At 39.0% G+C, this 25,540-nt stretch overlaps 1 protein-coding gene across 1 annotated transcript in view; it reads left to right on the plus strand.

Moving 5' to 3' along the window:
* SYNE2 (spectrin repeat containing nuclear envelope protein 2) overlaps positions 1-25,540 on the plus strand; it is a 254,062-nt gene that overhangs the window by 41,864 nt on the left and 186,658 nt on the right. Inside the window, 16 exon segments of the mRNA XM_023743920.1 lie at positions 4,902-4,974; positions 4,977-5,065; positions 5,666-5,778; positions 6,848-7,010; positions 8,701-8,779; positions 9,557-9,744; positions 11,469-11,633; positions 12,496-12,645; positions 14,017-14,190; positions 15,784-15,942; positions 16,728-16,901; positions 17,774-17,908; positions 20,096-20,254; positions 22,768-22,979; positions 23,133-23,223; positions 24,008-24,105. Coding sequence (XP_023599688.1) covers positions 4,902-4,974; positions 4,977-5,065; positions 5,666-5,778; positions 6,848-7,010; positions 8,701-8,779; positions 9,557-9,744; positions 11,469-11,633; positions 12,496-12,645; positions 14,017-14,190; positions 15,784-15,942; positions 16,728-16,901; positions 17,774-17,908; positions 20,096-20,254; positions 22,768-22,979; positions 23,133-23,223; positions 24,008-24,105 — 2,222 coding nt within the window.

Genomic DNA, 25,540 nt, shown 5'->3' on the forward strand with positions numbered 1-25,540 from the left:
CTTCCTTTAATTCTGTTAAATTTTGCTTCATATATTTTACACTTTGTCATCAGTTGTGTACATTTATGATGGTTATATCTTCCTGATGAATTGACATTTTTACTATTATGAGATATTCCTTTTTTATCTCTGGCAGTATTGCTTTTCTTGATGTCTATTTAATCTAATATCAGTACAATCATTCCAGTCTTCTCTTGCTGATTGCTTCATTGACTTTCAACCTATTTGAGTCTTTATATTTAAACCAGAGGCCTGGTGCACGAATTCTTGCATAGGTGGGGTCCAGCCGGCCCGCCCTGATGGGGGCCAATTGGGGCTGGGCCGGCAGGGGGTAAGGGCTGTGGGAGGTTGGCTGGCCGGCCCCACCCCTTATAAGGGTGAGGGGGACAATCAGGGGCCAGGTTGGCCAGGGGTAGGGGCCGCAGGAAGTTGGGGGGGCCGGTTGGGGCCCCCATCAGGCTGGTTGGCCACCACAGTGCGTATCATAGTGGCCGGTTGTTCCACCATTCCAGTTGCTTGGCTTTTATATATATATAGATTGCATCTCATATAGGCAACATATAGTTGGATCTTGCTTTCTATTCACTCTGACAATCTCTGCCTTTTAACTGAAATGTTTAGTCATGTAATCATTAATGTAATTATTGATATGGTTCAATGTAGCTAACCATTTTACTCTTTTTTGTGTTTATTTCCTCTGGTTATTTTTTTGTATTTCTATTCTTTTTCTTCCTGTCTCATTTTAAATTGTTAATATTTTTAGAATTCCATTTTAATTTATTGGCTTTTTGGCTCTATATCTTTCTATTATATTTTTAGTGGTATTACAGTATACATTCTAAAATGTTATAGTCTGAATAACTTCTAAGTTATTGTATAACTTTTAAAACGTAGCAACTTGCAATTAAATTGATTCATTTATCTCTCATATTTTATGCTATAGTTGCTTTGTATATAAATATGTATATATGTTACAGACATGCGTTTTAAAGTCCCCAAGACCATGCTATATATTTTTGTTCAAAACAGTCATATGTTAAAGAAAGAGAGATAAAATTAGTCTTTTATATTTACCTAGATATTTACCATTTCCAGTGTTCTTCATTTCTTCAAGAGATTTGAGTTTCCATCCGAACTTATTTTCCTTTAGCCTGAAAAACTTCCTTTAACTTATAATGCAGGCCTGTGGTTGACAAGTTCTTACTTTTCTTTGATGTCTAAATATCTTTATTTGGCCTTCATTCTTTTTTCTTCTTTTTTGATATCTTTATTGCGGTATAGTTTACATACCATAGAACTCACTCAGTTTAAATGGATAATTAAATGATTTTTAGTGAATTTACAGAGTTGTTATACAGATAGCATGACCTGCAAGTAAAAAACTCTCTTCGGCCCTGGAAATGTTTGCGGATCCCTGCTCCAGGCTCCTGGCCATCAGCAGTGGCAGCCTGTTTTAGAGTACATTGTTCACACCATTTACGAAGAGTGTCAAATAGTATCCTAGTGGCTTCAAAAAGCCGCCCTGTCAGCGCACCTATGTTCGGAGAAGTAGTGCAGCTCCAGAAATCTTCCCACCAGTGGCTGTGCTCATTGATCCCTCGCTCTGACGGTGACCCCTGTGAAGAGCAGGGGCTCTCTGTTCCAAATCCTCCGCAAAACAGACATATCGTCTGTACAGTTCAGGCTGCCCCAGGCCACAGAGACCTGACCTGATTTTCTGACTATGATTTGGAAAAATTACCCAAAATAATGAGAAAAAACCATAGAAAGAACTATTTTGCAAGGTTGAGCGCTGCAAATTAATAGTACGTAGAAAATCCATCCCTTCGGTAGAATGAAGCTCATTTTCTTGGTGTGGGAAAATGAGGCGCAGTAATTTTAATGTCATCAGGTGTATAACAGAAAATACCATCTAGATAGTTTCTGGTTCAGTTGTTTGAGAACCCAGATATCTCAAAGCTTCCTAGTAAGAGGTTTCATTTTAAGCCCGCCATGAAGAATAGCAACATTATGTTATTTTGACCTGACAAGATCTTATAGAAATTTTCAGCCAAATGCAAAATTTCCAACAGGGAGAAAGAAAGGGCGGAGCCATGTTGTCTATGTTAAGTGAGATAGGAGTGGATTGAAAGGTAACGTCGCCTTTTATCCTTCCTCTCCTGACTACTTCATGGAGGGCAGCCCTGAGTCAGAAAGCACATACGGGGTTTCATTCCAAAAACATGCAGCTTTCTTTTTGTTGTGAAAAGAGTAACAGCTGACTTAGAGGTATTATTTGTAGCCTCTCTTTAACTCAGTCACATATCAATTTTCTACTTTGTTTTTTTGGCAAATGCACACAAAAATTCAGATATAATAAAAATGCATCTAATTTGCTTATATTAAAAACTTATCATAATGAAACTTTTTTCATTGTTTTTCTAACTGGAGGCTTAGTGATATACCATTAGTGATTTAAGATTATAGAATTGTCTTTTGCCATACGCCTTTTGAGAAAATAAACTTGCAAGACAATTAGAGCAAAACATAGTACTGCCTGGTATTACTTATATGTGGAATCTAAAAACAGTGTCAAACTCAGAAACAGAGGAGAAAAGTGATTGCCAGGGACGGGGAGGTGGGGAAATAGGGAGAGGTTGGTAAAAAGGTACAAACTTTCAGCTAAAAGGTGAATAAGGTCTGAGGGTCTAACGCAGAGGTTCTCAACCTTCTGGCCCTTTAAATACAGTTCCTCATTTGTGACCCAACCATAAAATTATTTTTGTTGCTACTTCATAACTGTAATGTTGCTACTGTTATGAATCGTAATGTAAATATCTGATATGCAGGATGGTCTTAGGCGACCCCTGTGAAAGGGTCGTTCGACCGCCAAAGGGGTCGCAACCCACAGGTTGAAAACCGCTGGTCTAACATAAAACATGGTGACTATAGTTGATAACACTGTTATATCATTGAAATTTGCTAAGAGAGTAGAACTTAAGTGATCACACACACACAAAAGATAAATATGTGAAAGATAATTACGTAGATGGTGGGAAACATTTCACAATGTATATATATATATCAAATTACCACAATGTATACTTTTAATATCTTACAATTTTATTTAATTATACCTCAGTAATGATGAAAAATGCAGAACAAAATGCAAAAACGATAATATTTAATACTTCTATTTTATGAGTAGTTCCATTCTACTGCCTTAAAGGAGCCTAGCTTTGTCCTAATTTTTGACATCTTTATTCTTGGGTAGTTGATTAAGTGTTTTTTTTGTTTGTTTGTTTGTTTGTTTTATTTGCCTTGCATGTAGTAGGTACCCAGTAAATGTTTTTGAAGGAATGATGAATCAAATAACCCATATAAAATTCAAACTTTGCTTATTCTTTTCTCTATAGAAAAACAATTTAACTGTAAGAATAGTGGCATTTCATTTAGTAGAAATATAACGGAAAGAGAAAAGAATTAAAACATACCATCAGTAGAGAAAATGATTTGAGTGAAACAAATTTTGATTTGTGCTTGATCTCATAGGGGTGTCTTTGTAATGAGAATTCCAAAAACACCATAAAAGAACCATATGGATTCAGATTTAAAAAAATCACATTCTCAATAGGGTCACCAAGAAATGTGGTGGCTTCGGAGCTGCATGTTGATCGGACTTAGGAATTCTGGTCATTGGTGTTGAGTTCCTGTTCTTCCAGGTTTGCCCTGGCACGTCTGCCTGGCTTCATTATATTGCTGACCACACGTTCCTGCAGCTGTGCACTTATCTGCTTCTCCCGCTTGGTGGTCCAGGCAAGAGCTGTAACTTTTATTCATCTGGTTGACCCTCAGATGTAGAAGATGGTATTAAACTTACTGCCCCTTCATGGCACTTGGGTCTGCACCAGGCCCAGCTCTTGTTTTTATTCACTTGTTTAATTGTGTGTTTATTTCCTTTTATACCAATCCCTTCCTTTCTCCTTAGGTCAACACTGTGAGGTCCTTAGTGTGTGTCTTTTTATTTTATGTTTTTGCAAAATGCGTGTTGTGTTTTTGTGTCCATCTATTTTTAAGTTGTGTAAATTGATGTTATATATTAGTCTGTTTCTTACTTTCATTTTGGAGTATATTTACCCTGTGCCATGTGCGTACATCTAAGTTGTGTCTAGCTGCTGCCAGCACTCTGTGGTGTGTGATCACATGTCCCCGTCCACTTCAGAAGTCTTCTGTATCTTTATCCCCACCGCTTAGCACAGTAGATTATTCCTGTTTGTTCAGTGGATGAATGAATGAATGAGTGAATGTGTGAATGAGTGAGGATGTGAGTTTCCATGGTACTTAGTAAGGGAAAGGGGCAGCAAGAGCGAGAGCTGGGGGTGCAGTCAGTGTTTGGGGAAATCTGTGGTTGGCAGCTGTGTGACTTGTGTGCACATAGGGATTGGTGGGAAGGGAAGGCCGAGGAAGAAGGTCGCCTGCATTGTGGGGGGTTTCAGTGAAGGACAGATATTCAGGAGATGTATGGAGATATTTGATGTGAACATACAATTAGGGCACATGAGGAAAATTTAATCTATCAATCTGTTTGCGAGGTGTAGTTGTAATGTCAGAGAGCACAGGGCATACAACATTTGAATCTACCCATGCTTGAGGGGTGCTTTCAATATTTCTAATTTCCCTCTCATAACTGATTATGGATTTATCAAAACATTTGTTTTTATTCTTGCGCCCTCTTCTCCTGCAGCTGTTACATTATCTTCTCGATCAGCAGTGATCTTTAGAACTAAGAAGTTTATCCATTGATAAAGATTTCCTTAACTAACGGATCAGAGAAACTTTAAAGAATTAAACATAATATGTGCGAAGAAATAAACTAGAAGAATGTCTGCTGAAGAACATATTCCCCTCCTTTTTTTTTTCAGATTAACGTGTGGAAAACAAAGCTGAATGATGACTTGCCTTCTCCCCTCCACCAAATCGAAGCTTGGCTCCGGGAGTGGAGGGGCTCACAGAGGCTGACTTGCCCACCTCCCACGATTACTATGAAGCCATAGCGCTAATGGAAGAGAAAATGGCTTTATTCAAGGTTGGAAAAGAAAAAAAAGCATTGAAAAATCTATACTTTGTTAAGACTGCTCTTGAGAGAGACTTTGTCCTGGCAAGAAGGGAAGGAAATATAGTGGCTATTTTAGGGTAGTTTAGAATTAGTCCCTTGGGGAGACACGGGACCTGAAAGGGACCTTCATGTTCTTCATGAACGTTGTGCTAGTTTAAGGTAGAAACAATAACAGTAGAACTAGTGAGTTCTAAACCTACTGAAAGTCTGACAGAAAAGGAGGGGGAAACTCGTTTAAAATGTGGGAGACTGGGTTCTCACTAAGAAGTCATGAAGAATTTGGTATATGAAATAAATAGCATTGCAGCAAGGGATGGGAAATACACCCCAAAACAAAAGACTTTAATAATGCTTTCGCCAAAGAAACTGCAGTCTGCCTTTCTGTAAAACTGATCTAGTTTAAGACATTTATGATGAAAATATTTATTCAGAAAAATCTTAGTTAAAAAGAAAACACTTATAATTTTAAAAAAAAGATGGAATGCATGCAGAGAGCAGATGAGATGAACAAGCCCTCAATTACAATGTTTGACAGTAAACCTCGTCCTGTCATGCCAAATGTCTTTGCAGCGTCTGATGGACAAATGTGACTGTCACTCGAACACACTCCTGGCATTTGAAAATAGAGATGAAAAACAGTTGCCGTTGGTACCAGCTTACAAATTGGAGGAAATGAAAAGACGGTTTGTAACACCTCACAGCTGCTGAAACCATTCATGTTTGAGCACTAAATTGTGCAATAGGGACCAGAAAAGATTTTTAGATAATTTCTGACAAGTATTCTTTACATCTTGATAACTGTACCTTGCTGTTTGACGGAATAGTAACACACGATCAGGCTAACATACTTTCTATTGGATGGTAGGATGTGGTGGTAGAAAAGTTCTGCGCTGCAGTCAGAAACTGAGCTCTGTATCTTGGTTTTGGCCAAGTTCCTCTGCCTTTCTGAGCACGTGTGCTCATTTGTAAATATAGGTTAATGATGGGCACCGTGTTCCTGCCTCACAAGGCTATGGAGTGAAATAAGAGAGGTCCATGAGAGCGCTCGATAAACTCGGGTCCTACTAATACAAAGATTATATAATTGATGGTGGTCCGCATCACCTTCTCTTTTCTCGTTATTATTTATTTTTAATTAATTTAATTGATTTCAGAGAGGAAGAGAGAGAGAGAGAGAGAGAGAGAAACATCAGTGATGAGAGATTGGCTGCCTCCTGCACGCCCCACACTGGGATCAAGCCCGCAACCCGGGCATGTGCACTGACCGGGAATTGAAATCGAACCAGGACTTCCTGGTTCATAGGGCCATACTCAGCCACTGAGCCATGGGCTGGGCTCTTCTCTCATTATTTATAAGCAACTTATTAGAATGATAATAAGAAGGTATTTGCCTTAATAATGAAAGCTATTTTTAATATGTCAATGTTGAAGTTATAGTAGTTGCATTAAGTTATGCAGAAGTTTTCAAATTTAGTAAAATATTCTGGGTATTGATGTTTTATTATAGAATTTCTCAACAGGGTTATAATTTTTTGAGAAAATGTTCCATTACATGTTTTCACCTTAGAAATAATTACTATATGTCTAGCCACAATGTTCGTTTTACTTTGTTTTAAAAAAGATTTGAGGATACATCTGAGTACCATGTGTTTAAAAGAAGTAAGTTACAGCCCCAATGTTTTTAAAATGCCACATGTCTGACATTTGGCCCATAATATTAAGTTAAGTTCTAAAACCGGCACTATTTTTCAGAATCAACAATATTTCGGGGAAAAAATTCACCCCACTTCTAGAATTTCATTACTATAAGTGCTCAGTCCTTGGTTTGCTAGATGAAGTGAAATCAAAATTGAAGGCTTGGAACATCAAGTATGGGAGCAAAGAATCGGTGGAACTGCTGCTGGAAGACTGGCATGTAAGCTTTTTATTTCATGCCTTAGAAACTGTTCTCCATATCTGGGTGCTGGGTTTGTGTTTTTCTTTGGTACAATTTCCCTTTATCTTTTCAGGTTTCCAGATGGGTTTTTTGGTAACTTCCATTAGCTTAAATGTTGCCTGGAGAAAAGAATTACAGGCATCAGGAAAGAGTAAGAAAGAAAAACAGTATTATTTACTACAACAGGGGAGCTTGAATTAACCTGTTAACACAATAGTTAGAGAAAGTTTCAGTGTTATTTCCATTAAAAATTTCTATTTTCACTTACTGGATATCTTTTGCCCCACCCAGATAAATGGTTTTGTCCAAAAATTAAATTTTTTCTTAGAACATTTTAATCTTAGCTTATCAGCTATTTTTTTTTAAGTTCTTTCTTTTTTATTTTTCTGTTTTGCTCAATTTAGCCTTTCAGTTTTCCGGGTGGGAAAAACAGCACATTTTGCATTGAGGCTTTTTGTAGGGAGAGAGTTTAGCTCTTGAAATTTATAGGAAAAAATATAGCAAAGGACTTAAATATAAGTGTGGTTATTAGTAAATTAAAACTAAAGCATCCTAGGAATGTCATTTCTACAGTTAGTCCTTGTCATCATACCTGCTGTTTCCCTCTTTTTGGAATGAGGGGCAAAAAGAATAATCCACGATTGTAAATTTTAAGTACAAAAACTGAAAAACACGAAGAGAGATATATTTACAAATATGATTTAAACACTGTACATTCTCAAATAGAAAGAATCATTCTAAATTAGACTAGACTTTGAATATTTTATTTCATTTCTTTCTTTGATTATTTTTCCATTTAAGTAAGCATACAATCAATACATGATAAGTATACAAAAATATCAGTTCAGTGGGGCCTTGACTTACAAGTTTAATTCGTTCCGTGATGGAGCTCGTAACTCAGATTACTCGTATGTCAAATCAAAAAGTGAACGAGTGAGACACGTGATGCTGGGCTGATGTGGCGTTCACTGTGACATTCGCTGCGCCAACTAGCGGTGGGGTATCTGAAGCTGGCTCGTAACCCGAACTTTAGCTCGCAACTCAAAGCAAAAAATCGGCTGAGAGACGGTTCGTATCTTGAAAAACTTGTTAGTCGGGACACTCGTAAGTCAAGGCTCTACTGTTATTGATTAATTGCATTTTTTCATAGCATACTTTGCTTGTATAGGACACATAATAATTTAGTTAATTGTAATTTCTCAAATGTTTTTGCAAGATGGATATATCTTTTTATAACATACTGTAAATTTATCTAATAAAATTATTCAGTATTAAAAAATACTGGTACATGAAATAAGAGAAACTGATACAGATTCTGCAATATTAGTAAATATGTCAGGTAGGGGGTTTTGAGATTGCTATAAATACTTCACGTGCCTTTTCCCACCAGAGGAAACCATTGTGGAACCATATTATCACATTAAGATGAACTTTTTAGGTTTCATACCAACATAAGGTTCATACTCATACTTACGGTTCCTAGAACTTAACTTTCTCTCTTCGTGAACTGCTCTTCTTCTTTTCCTACCCAAATATGTAGTTTAAAGCCTTAAAGAAATTTTGGTGCCTAAGTGTTTCATCAATGTTTATATGTTTATGTCTGGATTTCTTTGCACATTTAAAAAAGTGTAAACTGTCAATATGTTTTTTTCCATCTCCCTTTCCCCAGAAATTTATTGAAGAAAAAGACTTCCTAGCTCAACTTGAATCTTCTTTTCAGAAATGTGAAGAAATTCATAAGAATTTGGGTAAAGTTATACAGTTACTTTTTGATGGAATAGTCACTTAAAAATAGCATTTTATCTCTTTAACTTACTTTATACCTTAACTAAAGGCCTGGTGCACGAATTCGTGCACTGGTGGGGTCCCTTGGCCTGGCCTGGCCTGGCCTGTGGGGATTGGGCCGAAACCTGCTGTCTGACATCCCCTGAGGGGTCCTGGATTGCGAGAGGGTGGTTCTTGCGTGACACCCTGGAATCGGGCTCCCTCTTCTCTGGTTCCGGGTGTGTCACCCAAGAACCGCAGCTGCCGAGTCACCGCAGCTCAGCAGCTTCTGCGTTGAGCATCTGCCCCTTGGTAGTCAGTGCGTGTCATAGCTACTGATTGGCCGGTCGAACGGTCGGCCTATCGGCTGGTCGCTTAGGCTTTTATATGTGTAGATGTTTTATTTTTTTATTAATTGATTTTTAGAGCGGAAGGGAGAGAGAAGAGAAACATTGATCAGTTGCCTCTTGTGCATGCCCCTGACCCAGGAGCGAACCCACAACCTGGGTATGTGTCCTGACTGGGAATTGAACCTGAAACCTTTGGTGTAAGGGATGAAACTCCAACCGAGTCACCTGGCCAGGTCTACCTTAATGTTTTACATGCATGTTTTCTTTGGAAAATTCTTGCATTTACTTTTAATATTGTCAGAGGACATACTTTTTTTTTGCCACTGTTAATATGCACATGTTTTTCTTAACAGTATTTTATTAATAAAAAACTGTTCTCTAAAATTACTTTTTGTTTTGTTAACATTATAGGTGGAGAATATCAGAATGTTAGTGAACAATATATGATGATGGAACATAATATTTCTATGTGCAGAAAAAATATAGATAATGTGAAGTCCACTCTGCAGAATGTTCTGGCATGCTGGACTACTTACACGGAAAAGCTCTGCTTCCTAAAGGCTTGTTTTGAGGAGACAAAGAAGGAACAAATTACAGAGGTATTTGCAGTCCAATGGCATCTGCTCAATTGTACTTTTTTGTATTGTTTGGAGACCCTCATTTTCAGTCCAAAAACTAGGTGCCAGGGAAGAATAAGCTCAACTGTTGGAAAATTCTCCATGGTTCGGAAAGAGTTCAGTTTCTTCCTAACGAAACTGCCAAAGAAGTTTTCTCCTCAGTATAGGTTTTACACACACACACACACACACAAACACACAGCTTTATTGAGGTATAAGTTACATACACAGTATAGCTTTTGGAAGATTGATCACTACTTTTTTTCTTTTTAAAGAAAATAAAAGACTTAGAGTAGTGGATAGCATAGAGACATATTTAAAATAAATTGATGCTTTAAAAAGTTTAATTTTTCACTTGAAACAAAATAGTGTGAAATAGAACACATGAAAAATAAGAATATATTCAAATACATATATAGTACAGGGCGTGGCAAATAGAAGGCATGATAAATATTGGTTTAATGACTGAAAAAGAAGTTTAATTTTTCAATTCAGTACTTTTTATTTCCTTTTTATTATATTTATTGGGGAGTCACTGGTTCACAAAATTAAACAGGTTTCAGGTGCACAATTACACAGCACGTCATCTGTACGCTGCATTGTGTGTTCACCAAGTCAAGTCTCCCATACCCTCCTCCGCTTCCCCCTAGCAATCACCACACCGTTGTCCATGTCCATGAGTTTTTTCCTTTTTCTTTTTTGCTCAATTCCTTTAGTCCCTCCATTCAATTCTTTTGAGCTCTAAACCCTTTCTGAGTTTCTAGAGGAGGGAAATCAAAATATTTTAGACTTCTGTGGAGCGGTATGGAAGAAATTTTAGTGTAATTCATTATTGTTTCATTTGCTATTGATGTAACAGTTAGTTTTATGATTCCTCTCTGAAGTAGCATTTTTTTTCTTCTGTTGCAAATGGATATAGCTAGCCTCTCAGACTAAACATTTTCCAGGTAGAAACTAAAATTACTCAAACAGAAAAGAGGCTGTTTACATGAAAGTAAAATTTGTGTGTGTGTGAGCACAAAAACAGTATTTGAGGAATTAGTGAGACGTTACTTCTCCCTGCCACCTATATTGAGATTAGAAAAGCATATCTTTGCCTTTCAACAGTTGTGTTTTTAAAGTTCTTTTATTAAGATTCCCATAACTCTGAGAAAAATAACACTTTAAGTCTTGCAGTTCCCACACTCTGTGCTAAGGTGCCCTGAGCGGCCAAAGAGAACTCTTTAAATTAAAGGGAAATTTTTCAAGTTTAAAGGTAATTTAAATTTTGAGGGAGATACAACAAGACTTGTCTGTTACACTATGCAAATTACTACTAAGTTTTTTGGACCTGACCACTTAAAAACGAGAGCTTTTAGATGATTTTTCTGAGTCCATGAAAATATTACTGAGACATTAAGTGCCACCCCTGAAAAAGTTTGAGAACCTTTGCTCTCAGCTCACCAGCCACTTAGAAAGGGGGGAGATCAGATGCTTCCTAAGAGTCCAGGACCGGGAGTGGTGTTAGACAGCTGCCGCCTGCCCGTTAGTGCTCAGGGATGAAGAGCTAGATCAGTACGGACGGGAGCATCCGCTAAAGGGAGGGTCTGAATCTCTGCAAAAGCCTCACGTTTGCTGGCAGTCAGCCTGGGTAAAGATCTGTTTACAGATCATAGAAAGACAAGTATTTTGTCGTTAAAATGTCATGTTGCTTATGTTTTATGTAGGTTCCTTCTGAGACACTATCCCAGTGGAATCTTGAACACACCACTTTAAACGAAGTGGGAAATTTCTTAATTCAAGTCAGCAATGATGAATTTGGATCATCTATTTCTAAAGAACTGAGAAGGCTGAATAAAAGATGGAGAAAGTTTGTTACAAAAACTCAGCTCGTAAGTATTGGGTTTTTGTGGGGGTTTTTTGGTAACAGCTACATTGAGATAAAAGTCGCATACCATACAACCCATTCATGTGTATAATAGTGGTTTTTACTATAGTCAGAGCTGTGCTGCCATCACCATAATCAGGACAATTTCATCACCTCATAAAGAAACTCTGTACCCGTTAGCAGTCACTCTCCACTTTCTCCCACCCTCCTCAGCCTTAGGCAAGTGAGAAATCACTTTATGTCTGCACAGAGTAGCCTATTTTGGATATTTCACACAAGTGGGATCATATGATATGTGGTCTTTTGTTTCTTTTTTTTTTTTTTTACTTAGTGTAATGTTTTCAAGATTCATCCATGTTGTAGCATATATTAGTTCTTTATTCCTCTTTATTGATAAGTAATAATAGTCTATGGTATGGCTAGACCACATTTTATTTATTCATTGATTGGTTGATTTGGCTTCTTTCCACCCTTTTGACTATTATGAGTAATGTTGCTGTGAACATTCATGTGCAAGTTTTTGTGTGGACATATAACATACAACTCTCCAGTGAATTTCATTTACCATTAAAGAATAATGTTAAGTTTTTTTGCCTACTAGATTTCAAACTCTTGAGAACATACACTGAGCTTTATTTATCTTTTATTTGGTATAGCGCTTAATAAAAGCAAACCTTACATAATTTTGAGTTTAAATTATTAAATTATTTTTTTTCTTATTCTTAACAATTTGAGACTGAGGTGTTTTATCGGAAATGCTCCTATTTTAAAATATATTGAATATATTATGTCCATTTATTGTTGGTAATAATATACCTTAGCATAAAAATATGAGCATTAAGTTTTATGACATTAATTTCTTCTAGGAAATGAAACTGCCACTTATAAAAAAGCAGGAACAGCCCGTTCTTGGTAATTCTGAAAATATGCAGCCATCTAAAGAAGAAAAACCAACTGTTGACTCTCCAACAGATACTCCGTTAGCACTTCCTGAAAATCACCACCAGAATATAAAGGTGAAGTAGTCATACTTTGTCACATTTGTATACAGGGATAATTCAACTGCGCTGTTTTTCTCTGGAAAAACCCATATTGTTGAAACAGTGGTGTGATTATTCGATAATATTTAAAATGTAATCATGTTCCAGTAAAATGCGTAAGTGGTTCCTTTCATGAAGTCTTCCTCAGAGTCAGTGCTGTGTCTCAGGAGGAGGAGCTTCCCCGACACGCAGAGCGGCCAGACTGCTCAGTGTGGAAAGGGAGCTGGGATGTTCTCCCTTTGCTTCTGACCGGTGCTTAGACATGGTCCAGCTTTAGGTAGCCCCCAGCCTGTGTCTTGCTTCCTTTCCTTAAAATGGGGAGACCTGTGGTCTTTATTTGTTGCTTTGTTGGATAATTAAGAGGATGCTTATAGATAAGAACGTCTTATCTATAAAGGAACAAAACATAAAAATCATACACGGGTATCATACCTGTGTTTTTGGAAATGTGCCTTCTTCAGAATAATGACTTACACAGTTTTACTTAAGAATGTAATATTGAACTGGCTTTGGCCAGCGGCCATGATGGACTGCTTAGAAGACTAATCAGATAAAATCTTGAAAGATTTGAATTTGTGCAAGATGCTTTTAGAATAGAAGAATATAAAATAGTATATCCTTCTAATACATTTAAAATATGATCTGGTAAAAAGAACAGCTTTAAGAATGAATATGTCATATAAAGCTGTAACATCAGCCCATAGGATATTGAGGGATTATTCATGGGAAAAGTCTAAATTTTGTTGAAATTTGATTATGTCTCTTCTTGAGGATGTTTTGAAACTACTATTACTAACAACCGTATTTAATTAAATTGTATACGAGGTTTAGAAATGTTTTTATAGAATCAGTACCCTAATTTTCTAAGATTTTTATCTTCTTATATGTGAAATGGAGACTATAGTAATTAGCTGACAGGAATTATATTATCATTAGGAAAATACATGTGGCCCTGGCCATGGAGCTCAGTTGCTCACAGCATCATTCTGATATGCCAAGGTTGTGGGTTCACTCTCGGTCAGGGCACTTACAATAATCAACCAATGAATGCATCAATAAGTGGAACAACAGATCGATGTTTCTCTCTCTCCTTCTTCATATCTCTCTCTCTCTCTCTCATCAGTAAGTCAAAAATTAAAAAAAGAAAATATATGTGAATAAATCTTTTAATATTTAAAGTGATATGTACTATCATAAAATGTTATTATTGTCCAAAACTAAGTTTTAAGTCATTAATATATGCTGAATTAGCACCCTTTGGGGGAAAAAAGAGATAAATTTTTAAAATTGAAAATTATTTTATGATGTAAACATTGACTTTTTTAGTGATAATTTTGAATGTTGTAGGCCGGGGAAGAACATGAAAAAGAAAAAGAAGAATTCACAGGGCAACTAAAAGTGGCTGAAGAGGTCGAAAAACTCACTGGAGAAGTAGAAATCTGGGAGGCAGAAACCAAATCCGTTTTGGATCTTCTGAGACATAAAGATGATGTAGATACTTCAATGGAAGAGTCTTTGCAGGTATGAGGGTAAAAGCATTAAAAGGACAGCTTTCATGGTTGTAGACCGAAGTATTAAGATAACGAACAAGTTTGAGAGTAAGAGTAATATGACTGAATTTTCTTAGTTGGGAGTTTTTTAAATAGCATGGATTCTCATTCCTGAATCATTGGCTGTGATTTTGCTTGAAGACAGAGGATAGACTGGAAGACCATTAATAATACCTTCTGTGAGTCTAAGTTCTTGAATTAATTTTCCCAGCTACATGATGGAGATTAAAATATTTTCTGGTATGAGAGGGCGATGAGGAGATAAGTGAGTTCAGTCTCACATAGCTCAGTGCCGTGTGACTATGAGAGATTATGACAGTCTGTGCTTTGAAAGCTCATTCACCGATTAAGCCACTTTCCCTTCTTGACACAGGGAGGGTGACGGATGTTGTTAAAACTCCGTTCTGTCTTCATTCTCAGGCAGTCGACTCATTGAAAAGCAATGAGGCAAGATTGCGTTCTAATATCACTCAGTTCTTCTGGGGATGAAGTGACAATTGTGGTTTTTACTGAGTTCCAAGCTCAGCTATAAAAATCTATGGAGCATGTCATAAATTGCAACAAGATGGAAAGTTCCCGGAATAAAGGAATACTTATGTGATTCTTTCAAATCCACATTTCTGAAATGGTGTATATATAGCATTTTGTGTTTTCGTTGTGCATAAGAATGATACTTTTTATTGCTTTGAAAATATTACATAAAGTTACCTGTGATATCTGCCAGTGCTTTTCTAATTTTATTTACATATTTATTTGCTGCATCTGGAATTTATTTAAGTAAAAGAAATGAGTGAGAAATGAGAAATTCAATATTTAAAAATATTTAAAAAAATAACAGTGAACATACAAACATGCTAGAATATAATTCTGTAAGAAGGAATTAAGTAGATCTTTATTGGATCAAGATATATTGTAAAGTAGTTTTTAAAAATATATATATTTTATTGATTTTTTACAGAGAGGAAGGGAGAGAGATAGATTGTTAGAAACATCGATGAGAGAGAAGCATCGACCAGCTGCCTCCTGCACACCCCCCACTGGGGATGTGCCCGCAACAAAGGTACATGTCCTTGACTGGAATCGAACCCAGGACCCTTCAGTCCGCAGGCCAACGCTCGAGCCACTGAGCCAAACTGGTCAGGGCTATAAAGTAGTTTTGATATGTTCTGTAAAGCATGGTTCTAAAAAGATTATTTTCTAATAGTCACTTTCTCCAGTAACATTTATTGGATTCCCTTGTGACTGATTTGGCTTAGAGCAACTTAATTTTAAGATTTATTACTATTCTCTCAACTTATTTTTCTCTCTGTTGACATTATATTACTTAAAGTATTTTATTGAAGTGCTTAGTATATAAAGAATAATCTATAAAAGTCTATTTTCTCAGAATTTGTATAAATATAAAACTTAAAAGTGAAAATTTAAAATAACATGCTTTAGAATATAAATTTGTCTCATTTTGCATTAATAATTAACCTTTTATGATTTCTGGTGAGATTTAAGGTTAATGTTTAATATGTAATCAGAATGTTTATTGTGATCTCACTTTAATTTGTTTTAATAGCATCTTATTGCCAAAGGCTCTATGTATGAGGAGCTTGTGTCTAGAATGGAAGACACTTTACAAATGGATGTACAAAATATTTCAAGCCAGGAGTCCCTCGAACATGTTCTCACAGCTGGGCTTCAGGCAAAGATTCAAGAAGCTAAAGAGAAAGTCCAGGTCTCTCTTTAATGTTCCTTATTCATAAATTTAGTCTTTAAAACCAAGTGGTCAATGGGAGGATGGGGAAGTTGGGGTGGGGATTGCCCTGTAGTTTGGAAATGTTTTATAAAATATAACTTTTGCATTATATATATATAAATATATATATTTTTTGGTTAATCCTCACCCAAGTATATTTTTCCATTGATTTTTAGAGAGAGTGGAAGTGAGGGGAAGAGACAGACAGAGAAACATTGATGTGAGAGAGACACATTGATTGGTTGCCTCCTGAACATGCCCTGACCAGGGCCAGGATTGAGCCTGCAACCAAGATATGTGCCCTTGACCAAGAATCGAACCTGGGACCCTTCAGTCCTCAGGCTGACACTCTACCCACTGAACCAAACTTTATAATTTCTTTATAATTTAGAGCATATTGGAAAATATTACATAATAAGTTAGATACTTTTATGTCTAGCAGGAAAATAGGAGTGGCAACACAAAAAAATTACTTTTTTTTTTTTAAATATATTTTATTGATTTTTTACAGAGAGGAAGGGAGAGAGATAGTTAGAAACATCGATGGGAGAGAAACATCGATCAGCTGCCTCCTGCACATCTCCCACTGGGGATGTGCCCGCAACCCAGGTACATGCCCTTGACCGGAATCGAACCTGGGACCTTTCAGTCCGCAGGCCGACGCTCTATCCACTGAGCCAAACCGGTTTCGGCAGAAATTACTTATTAATTTGTTAATTTTCTAAGAAGCCAGGCTAAGTGTTGAGAATTTTTTGTCTTCACAGATCAACATGGTCAAATTAGGTGCAATGTTGAAGAACTCAACTGATGTCTCACCAGACCTGAGTGCCAGGATGAAGGTGGAGGAATCCCTGAAGGAACTGGAATCATACATTACAAGGGCTGAGCAGTTACTTGGCCAAAGAGAGAGCCGGAGTGGACTGATTTCAAAATACAAGGTGGGACCCTTTCAACTATCAAATGTAGGGTATTTATTTTGAACCAACTATCTAATTTGAAATCAAGATGTTTCCATCACTGTGATTGTACACAAAGTTATTGTACCTTTAAAATTTTTTCAAGTTTTATATACATCATTCCCCAGAGACTCTTAAAATGAAGAATTTTAAAAATTCAATATACTATTATAGACCTGCCAAATGTGTAATTACTTTATTTATTTACTTAAAGTATGTTTTTATTGCCTTAGCCAGTTTGACTTAGTGGATAGAGTGTTGGCCTGGGGACTGAAGGGTCCCGGGTTCAATTCTGGTCAAGGGCACATGCCCAGGTTGTGGGCTCAATCCACTGTAGGGGGCATGCAGGCAGCAGCTGATCCATGATTCTTTTCATTGATGTTTCGATCTTTCTCCCCTCCCCTTCCTCTCTGAAATCAATAAAAATATTTTTTTTATAAAGAGAGAGAAAGAAAGAGGGAGGGAGAGAGAGAGAGAAAAAGATTAGTTGGCTGCCTCTTGCCTGTCCCCTACTAGGGATCCAGTCTGCAATCTGGGCATGTGCGTGACTGGGAATCTAACCGGTGACTTCTTCGTGTGTGGGAGGGCACTCCAACCAACTGAGCCACACGGGCCAGGCTGTAATTACATTTAAATAAGAAATATTTTGCAATTTTTTTTCAAAAGAATTCAAGAGATGCAAATGGGCTATCAAACCTCAAGTTACAAAGAGAAGTCTCCCTTAAATCTTTAAATAGTCTTCATAGAGTCCTTTTCTTAGCTCTACCTGGGAAATATCTATCAGAATTAGCTTTGAGGACTTGTCACGGGGATGAGGTTTCATGTTCTTGCTTACATCTTTTTTTTTTTAATAGGAAGCACTATTAATTTTTAATACTAAAAGTCTGGCCAAGTATTTGAAAGCTGTTGAAGAACTGAAAAATAATGTCACTGAGGATGTAAAGCTGTCTTTGGAAGAAAAGAGTAGAGATGTCTGTGCCAAGTGGGAGGTAAGAACGTGCATATGTATCCAGGGCTTATACTAATGCATCTGACCATTGATCTGTGTGTCATCAGAGTCATTCTTCATATATGTATATGTTTGTGTGTTTGTGTGTGTGTGTGTGTGTGTGTGTATGTAGATAGATATAGATTTCAGAGAGGAAGGGAGAGGGAGAGAGAGAGAAACATCAATGAGAGAGAATCATTGATCAGTTGCCTCCTGTACACCCCACACACTGGGGATCGAGCCTGCAACCCAGGCATATGCCCTGACTCAGAACTGAACCATGACCTCCTGGTTCATAGGTCGACGCCCATCCCCTGAGCTCTGCCAGCCAGGCTCAGAGTCATTCTTTTTTTTTCTTCCTTTTTTTTTAATATGTTTTATTGATTTTTTACAGAGAGGAAGGGAGAGGAATAGAGAGTTAGAAACATCGATGAGAGAGAAACATTGATCAGCTGCCAAGGTACATGCCGTTGACCGGAATCGAACCTGGGACCCTTGAGTCCACAGGTTGACGCTCTATCCACTGAGCCAAACCGGTTAGGGCCAGAGTCATTCTTGATGATCTCCCCTGTTTACCCAAAATCACAGAGGGCTGATCCCTGCAGGCTGTGGTCTCGGATCCTGTAGTAGCTGGCTTCTCTCTGTGTTCAGCCAATGACAGCACTGAGATTAGAAGGAGATTGTAGGGGGGAAGCAGCAGAGTCCAAAGGCCTTCATGTCCTCTCTTTCTTGCCAGTGTCTCTGGTAGCTGTCTCCCCCTGGCTGTAGGTTCCATGGTGCCAGCCTCTGCTTGGTGACCTTCTGCCTGGACCCCACTGAGGCTTCCAGCCGGGTGGCAGGGGCAGCTTTCTGCTGATGCTAATTTCTGGATGGCTTTCCTGTCCCCTCTTTGGCTTTCATCTCTTGTGTAATCAATCCCCAGCATGTAATTCCCTCCGAGTTAAATATTTAGTGTTTCCTGGTTGGATCCTGACTGAGACAACATATTGACACACAGACCCAGCGTTTCAGTGAAACAGGTATTGGCTTTGGTGGCAGACAGACCTGGATCCAGCAGCTATGACCCCGGGGAAGTTGCTCAACTTCTAGGAGCTTCACTATAAAATGGGAATAACCCCACCCACTTGGCGTGATTGTTGTGAGGATTTATGGAAAGTACCTACCACAGAGATTGTGTTTAATCAATGATATTTAGTATTGAATATGGTTTTTGTATATGTGTGCATGTATGTATGAATGTATGGAGAGAGGGGGAGAATAAAGTAATATAATTGAATGTCTACTGTTAAAGGTATTCTTAAAACATGTTAAAGTAAACTTTACTTTAGGACAATTTTATATTTACAGAATTATTACAAAGACTAGAGGCCCGGTGCACGAAAATCGTGCACTCGGGAGGGTGTCCCTCAGCCCAGCCTGTGCCCTCTCACAGTCCAGGAAACCTCCGGGGATGTCTGACCTAAGCCAGCAGTTGGACATCCTGAGTGCTGCTGCAGAGGCGGGAGCACTCGCCAGCCATGAGCCCGGCTTCTGGTTGAGCGGTACTCCCCCTGTGGGAGCGCACTGACTACCAGGGGGCAGCTCCTGCATTGAGCATCTGCCTCTGGTGGTCAGTGCACATCATAGCGACCAGTCGTTCCGCCATTTGGTCGATTTGCATATTAGTCTTTTATTATATAGGAGGATAGTACAATGAGTTTCAGTGTACCCCAGGCACATTTTTCGCTGTTATTCACATCTTGTATTAATATAGTACCTTTGTCACAATTAATGGACTAATATGATACCTTATTAATAACTAAGTCTGCATTTTAATTTTATTTCCACAGTTTTTTTCTAATATACTTTTTGGTCTGTTCCAGAATCGCATTCAGGATGCACATGATAGCATCCTGTTGTTTCTGCATAGGCTCTGATGTGTGTGTCATGAATATTTTCTCCCAGTCTGCAGCATGCCTTTTTAATTCTCTTACCAGCGTCTTTCCCAAATAAAACACATTCTCAGTTCATAGAAAGGAAAAAATATATATATATGTTTTTGGGTCCTCCTCAAAGATACAAGGATGAATGAGAATTTCATAAGCTCTTTTTCTGTCCTTTGTTAATAAAAGTATCTTTTATTATGTTTTTTATAAAAACCTTTTCAATAGATTTGTTTCCCATCGTTAATATGTGTCTTTGTTTTCAGTCTCTTCATCATGAAATGTCTTTGTATATTCAACAACTAAAAATAGACCTTGAAAAAGGAAAAATTAGTGACACTATTTCAAGACTTGAAAAACAAATAAATAAAGAAAAGAAACTAATTCGCCGAGGAAGGACCAAGGGTCTCATGAAGGAACATGCGGTAAACCACCTGTTTCCCATTTACATTTTGTCCTCATTTTGAGGTTTTTCTTACAGGGCTGTGTATGTCCTTGGCCTGGGGTTAAATCGCCTCTCAGAATGACTTCATCTGCCTCACTCCCTGGGGATTATCCCTTATGCAGTTCAAGCTCTGGCTAGAGCCTGCGATTCTTGCTTTTTAGAAGTGAGAACAATTTAGCATTCAGTTAATAATCGCTCATGACTTCCCTTGCATGTTTCAATGGCCCCTGTCCTTGAGAGTCTGGTTACAAACTGTTGCTGATGTACCCGCTGTTGCTTTTGTGGGGACACAGTGTCCTCAAAGTCCAGCTTTAGTGAAAGATCTGAAACCAGGATGTAAACCAACTGGGGCAAATCTCATGGTCTCCTCTTGGTCCCCAGCCTCTTTGATTGCGTCCATGTATTTGACAGTATGGTCCCTCTTTTCACCTTTTTAAAACTTTCTCCTGCTGTGGCTCTCTTAACAGCAATCCCTCTTGACTTTTCTTCTTGTCTTTTTTTTTGAGGGAGGGCTTCTTTTTAGTGTCCTTCACACATTTCCCTTTTTTATTGTGCTGTCTTAATGTTTTAGCTTGGAGAGTCTCTGCTTTTGGCTAACTTCATGATTGTTCTAGGCCAGAGGTGGGGAATGTCCGGCCCGCGGGCTGTATAAGGCCCTCGAAATCATTTGGTCCGGCCCTGCCAAGGCATTAGGGTGAGTTAGTTAAATGTCTGACCAAATATAGCAGGCCAATTTTTAAGTTGATAATTTTATGTGGCCTGTGAATGATGCTATAAATATCCAAATGGCCCTCAGCAGAAAAAAGGTTCCCCACCCCTGCTCTGGGCAATTTCATGCACTTGGGGGTGTTAGCTGCCCCCCTACAGTGATGGCGCCTGAATCCTTACCTCCCACTGAGTCCTTTCCCTGAGCTCCAGGTTCTGTTTCTAACCAAGACATCACCAGTGTTCGTCAGAGACCTCGCCTTCAGCATGTCCAACATGAACCAGTGATAGCTCCTCTGAGACGTTTCTTACTCTGATGTACCCTGGTTTGGGAGGGCTTTGCTCTCTCAGAATCTCCTCCCTCTCCTTCCCCTTCCTGCCCATGCAGCCTTGGTGGAGTCAGCTGCCAGGCCCCATCTGTTACTCTGCGAAACAGCTGCTTTTCCATCCTTCCCATCGGCGTTGCCTGGCTTATTTCCTCGGCATGATGAGGGGTCGCATCATCTTCCATACCCATCACCGCGTGAACCCTGGGAACCACAGGTCTTGTGTCACCTGCTCACCGTTACTCCCAGGACATCTCCAGACCCCTTAGGAGGCTGTTCAAGTCCTTCACCTTCTGGCCCAGGACATGCCTCAGCCTCTCTGTTTCTGTGCTGTGCCCTCCACACACTAGACTGCTGTCCTTTCAGAACATCTGGAGCCTCTCTCCCTTGGCTGCTGCTCCTGCTGGGGACGCCCCCTCTCCCCCTTTTCCTGCCGGTCTCCTCGTTCTTTCTGCATGAAGCTTGGGTGGTTCCCTCATGTGACTCCTAAGGCAGGTAGTGGGTCTGTCCTCTCACTTGTCGCACTATATGCTCATTCTTTGTGTGACTACTGCGGGGGAGGAAAACGTTTCCCGCGGCCCCCTTGGGGTCCCTGGCCGGGTCTGAAAATTAAACTGACAAAGATTCACAAGAGAAAGGGGCACACATTTTATTGAATTTTTACATGCACATGGGAGCCTTGACAAGAGGTTGAAGACCTGTAGAAGTGAGCAGAGGAGGAAGCCTTGATACCTTCAAGAGAACAAAACAATACATTTGTGAAGAATTGACCAGGCAAAAGCGTTTGGGCTGGGGTGGTAAATGGTAAAGAGGTAACACAAGACCTCTTGGGAGGGAGGATAAAGGTTCGTTTAACAAGGTTTGTTTGCAGATTCCTCTAGTGCCGGTCCGGGCTGAGACATGTTTATCTCCAAAAAGGAGACTATCTCCCATCTTTAGGCAGAAAATGGGGAGCTTTTTCTGTGTTTACTGCTTCTTTTTTGTTTTTAAATATGTTTTTATTGGTTTTAAATAAAGTCAATAAAGGGGAAGGGAGAGGGAGACAGAGACAAAGACTAATTGGTTGCCTCTCGTATGCACCCAGCAGGGGATCAAACCCACAATCTGGGCAGGTGCCCTGACCGGGAATCGAACCAGTGACCTTTCTCAGTGCACAGGACAGTGCTCAACCAACTGAGCCACACCAGCCAGGGTTGCTTACTGCTTCTTAATTTTCATGTCAAAGGGGCGTATTTTGGGGTGACATGTTATAGTTTCCACATTACTGGACTGCGGCAGATCCCCATAGGGCCGACTGCCTCATCTTTGTTTCTCCATGCCCATCACCGCACCAGGCACATGGTGGACAGGCTTACAAAAGATTGCGTTGTTAAAGTCACACACATCTGTTAGTGTCTAATCCTCATGGGCTAATTATGTAAACTCATTTGGAACACATTTCCTGCTTTATTCCCTCAATTAGGCCTGCTTTTCTGAGGAAGGCAGCCTGCACCAGCTTGATCACCACATGGCGGTCCTGCGGGAGCTGTGTGAAGAGCTGACGTCCCAGAAGAGTCAACAGGAAGTGAGGAGGGTGCTCCAAGATTATGAACAAAAGATAGAAAGACTTCGGAAATGTGCTTCCGAGATTCACGCGACACTGCAGCCCCCCGTGGGAGGCACGTCGAAAAACAAGTTAGTGCTTCATAAGAGTAGCGACTTGTGAAGGGGGAAAAATGAGAGAAAGTCTCTTGCAAAATGAGCTAGCATTGAGTAGTATTACGCATTCTCTTTTCAGGCTCCATGATTCTCCCTCTATTTCAATTTGCCATTTTGATTCCTTCCCAGGGGGACCGCGAGCACATCTGAGAATGGAGGAAGGGATGCCCACAGGGAGGCGCCATCTGCAAACTCAGATAATCGGCCATCAACTGCAAAGGTGTTAATGTGGATAATGTATTTTGCAAGTAAACTCAATCAAGAAGACCAAGTGTATAATACTCCACTTCTCATTAATTAAGTGATGCTTTTAATGACCTGAGAGTCCCCTTCGGCTGAGAAGTCCCACTTAAGTCATGCAAGGAAGATTGCTTTTCAGAGAATTAGAATGAACTTAAATTTCCGCCGAGGGTACAAACAGTTTTTTAAAAAGAGACCATTTTGATCATTAATGACTGTGCACATTACCACTGAGGGTATAAGAGGTTGAGTTTAATCTGTACAGATGCCTCGGCGTCATTGAGATGAGCTAGTTCATTTCTCATCTGTCTTTCTCTCATTAAATGTCTTATACTTTCCTTGGGAACTGAATTTTCACTTAGAATCCTAAGTAATGGGCATGGACTGTATCTCACAGCCCCGATGGCCAGTGAGAGGTGGGGCAGGAGCAGAGTGTGTTAGTTTTCAGAGGTCAGCTCCTGCATGCGAGGCTTCTGTCTGCAGTTGACCATCCCTGTGTGGTCACAGTCAGCAAGAGCATTTAGGGGCCAGGAGAGCTCCTTTATTGTGCTGACATACTACATAGAAGGTGAGACTCGGTGCAATAAATCTCCTCTATCCCATGGGAAGGCCTTTCTCTGAGCTGAGTAACCGCAAATAAATTGTAGTATCTTCTGGTATGCTGTATAAGGAGTCAGTAATATGCCTTTGTATAAAAAAGTGTTTATCTGTTGTAGACAAGTATATTGAAGATATTATGTTGACTATTTTGCATATTTATTTAGGCAGTGGGATCGATTAAGAATTTGAGCCTGGCATCAGAGTTGAAGCCTGAACAGGAAGAAAAGGATCACAATACATCTATAAATAGTTTACAAGACAGGTAAACTCTTTTAAACAACTGTAAAGTCCACCAAAAATATTTCATCAATGCAAACATATTATCCTATCTAATAATAGACAAACATGGTAATTGACCATACCTTCGCTATGCTTCCCATGGGCTAAACAGTGCGATATGCAAATTAACCGCCAAACAAAGATGGCGGCTAATTTGCATACTGAAGGCAGGGCGGGACAGCGTGAGCTGCCAGCACGCCGCCATCCAAGGTAGGCAAGGCAGGCGGGACCCAGAAGCCCCAGAAGCCAGCCCCACCTTGCCGCCCGTGACCCGATCATATCCCCGGCGGCAAGGCAGGTGGGACCCAGAAGCCAAGACAGATTCTGAAGGTGAATCAAAAACAAAAGCCACTTTAAATATAAAGACACATATAGATTAAAAGTAAATTAATTAAGCTGCAGCCTGTTTTTCTCAGTGGATAGAGCATTTGCCCTTGTACTAAAGGGTCCCAGGTTCGATTCCAGTCAAGGGCATGTACCTCAGTTGCTGGCTTGATCCCCAGTCCTATCAGAGCATGTGCAGGAGGCAACCAATCAATGTGTCTCTCCCTTTCCCTTCACTCTCTCTAAAATTCAATGGAAAAATATCCTTGGGTGAAGATTAACAAAAACAAAGTGAATGGATTAAGTAACATTAAAGAGATTATAAGAAAAATATATTCCAAATTTTGTTAGTTGTATAATGGTTATGTTTAAATTATTAACACCTAAGAAATTGGGTGAAGGGTACATATAATATGCTGTAGTATTTTATAGTTTTTTTTACATGTATGAGATTATTTCAAATTAAAATATTAAAAAATTAAAAATTAATAAAATATTAATTGAAATGTGTATGCATTACATGAAAAATCTAATTGCTTCTAGCATAATTTATTAAATTGTGCTAAAATGTACAAGGGTTCAATTAAAAAATATCTTAATTCTAAATGATATAATAGAAAATATATAATAGTGCAGTTATAAGCACTTATCTGAAAATAAAAATTTAAAGAAGTGAATTTAAAGAAGGGATTAGCTGCCCTGACTGGTTTGGCTCAGTGGATAGAGCGTCGGCCTGGGGACTGAAGGGTCCTGGGTTCGATTCCGGTCAAGGGCATGTACCTTGGTTGCAGGCACATCCCTGGTAGAGGGTGTGTAGGAGAAGGCAGCTGATCAATGTTTCTCTCTCATTCATGTTTCTAACTCTCTGTCCCTCTCCCTTCCTCTCTGTAAAAAATCAATAAAATATATATTTTAAAGAAGGGATTAGCCAAAGAAAATATATGCACAACTCATGGACACAGACAACAGTATGGTGATAGCCAGAGAGAAGTGGGGGGGCAAGAGCTGGGTAGAGGGGGCTAAAGGGGGGAAATAGGGACATCCTATATAATAATAATAAAAGGCTAATATGCACATTGACTGAACAGCAGATG

This window comes from Myotis lucifugus, unplaced genomic scaffold (assembly GCF_000147115.1).
Source record: "Myotis lucifugus unplaced genomic scaffold, Myoluc2.0 scaffold_419, whole genome shotgun sequence".
In the NCBI taxonomy this organism is placed as follows: domain Eukaryota; kingdom Metazoa; phylum Chordata; class Mammalia; order Chiroptera; family Vespertilionidae; genus Myotis; species Myotis lucifugus.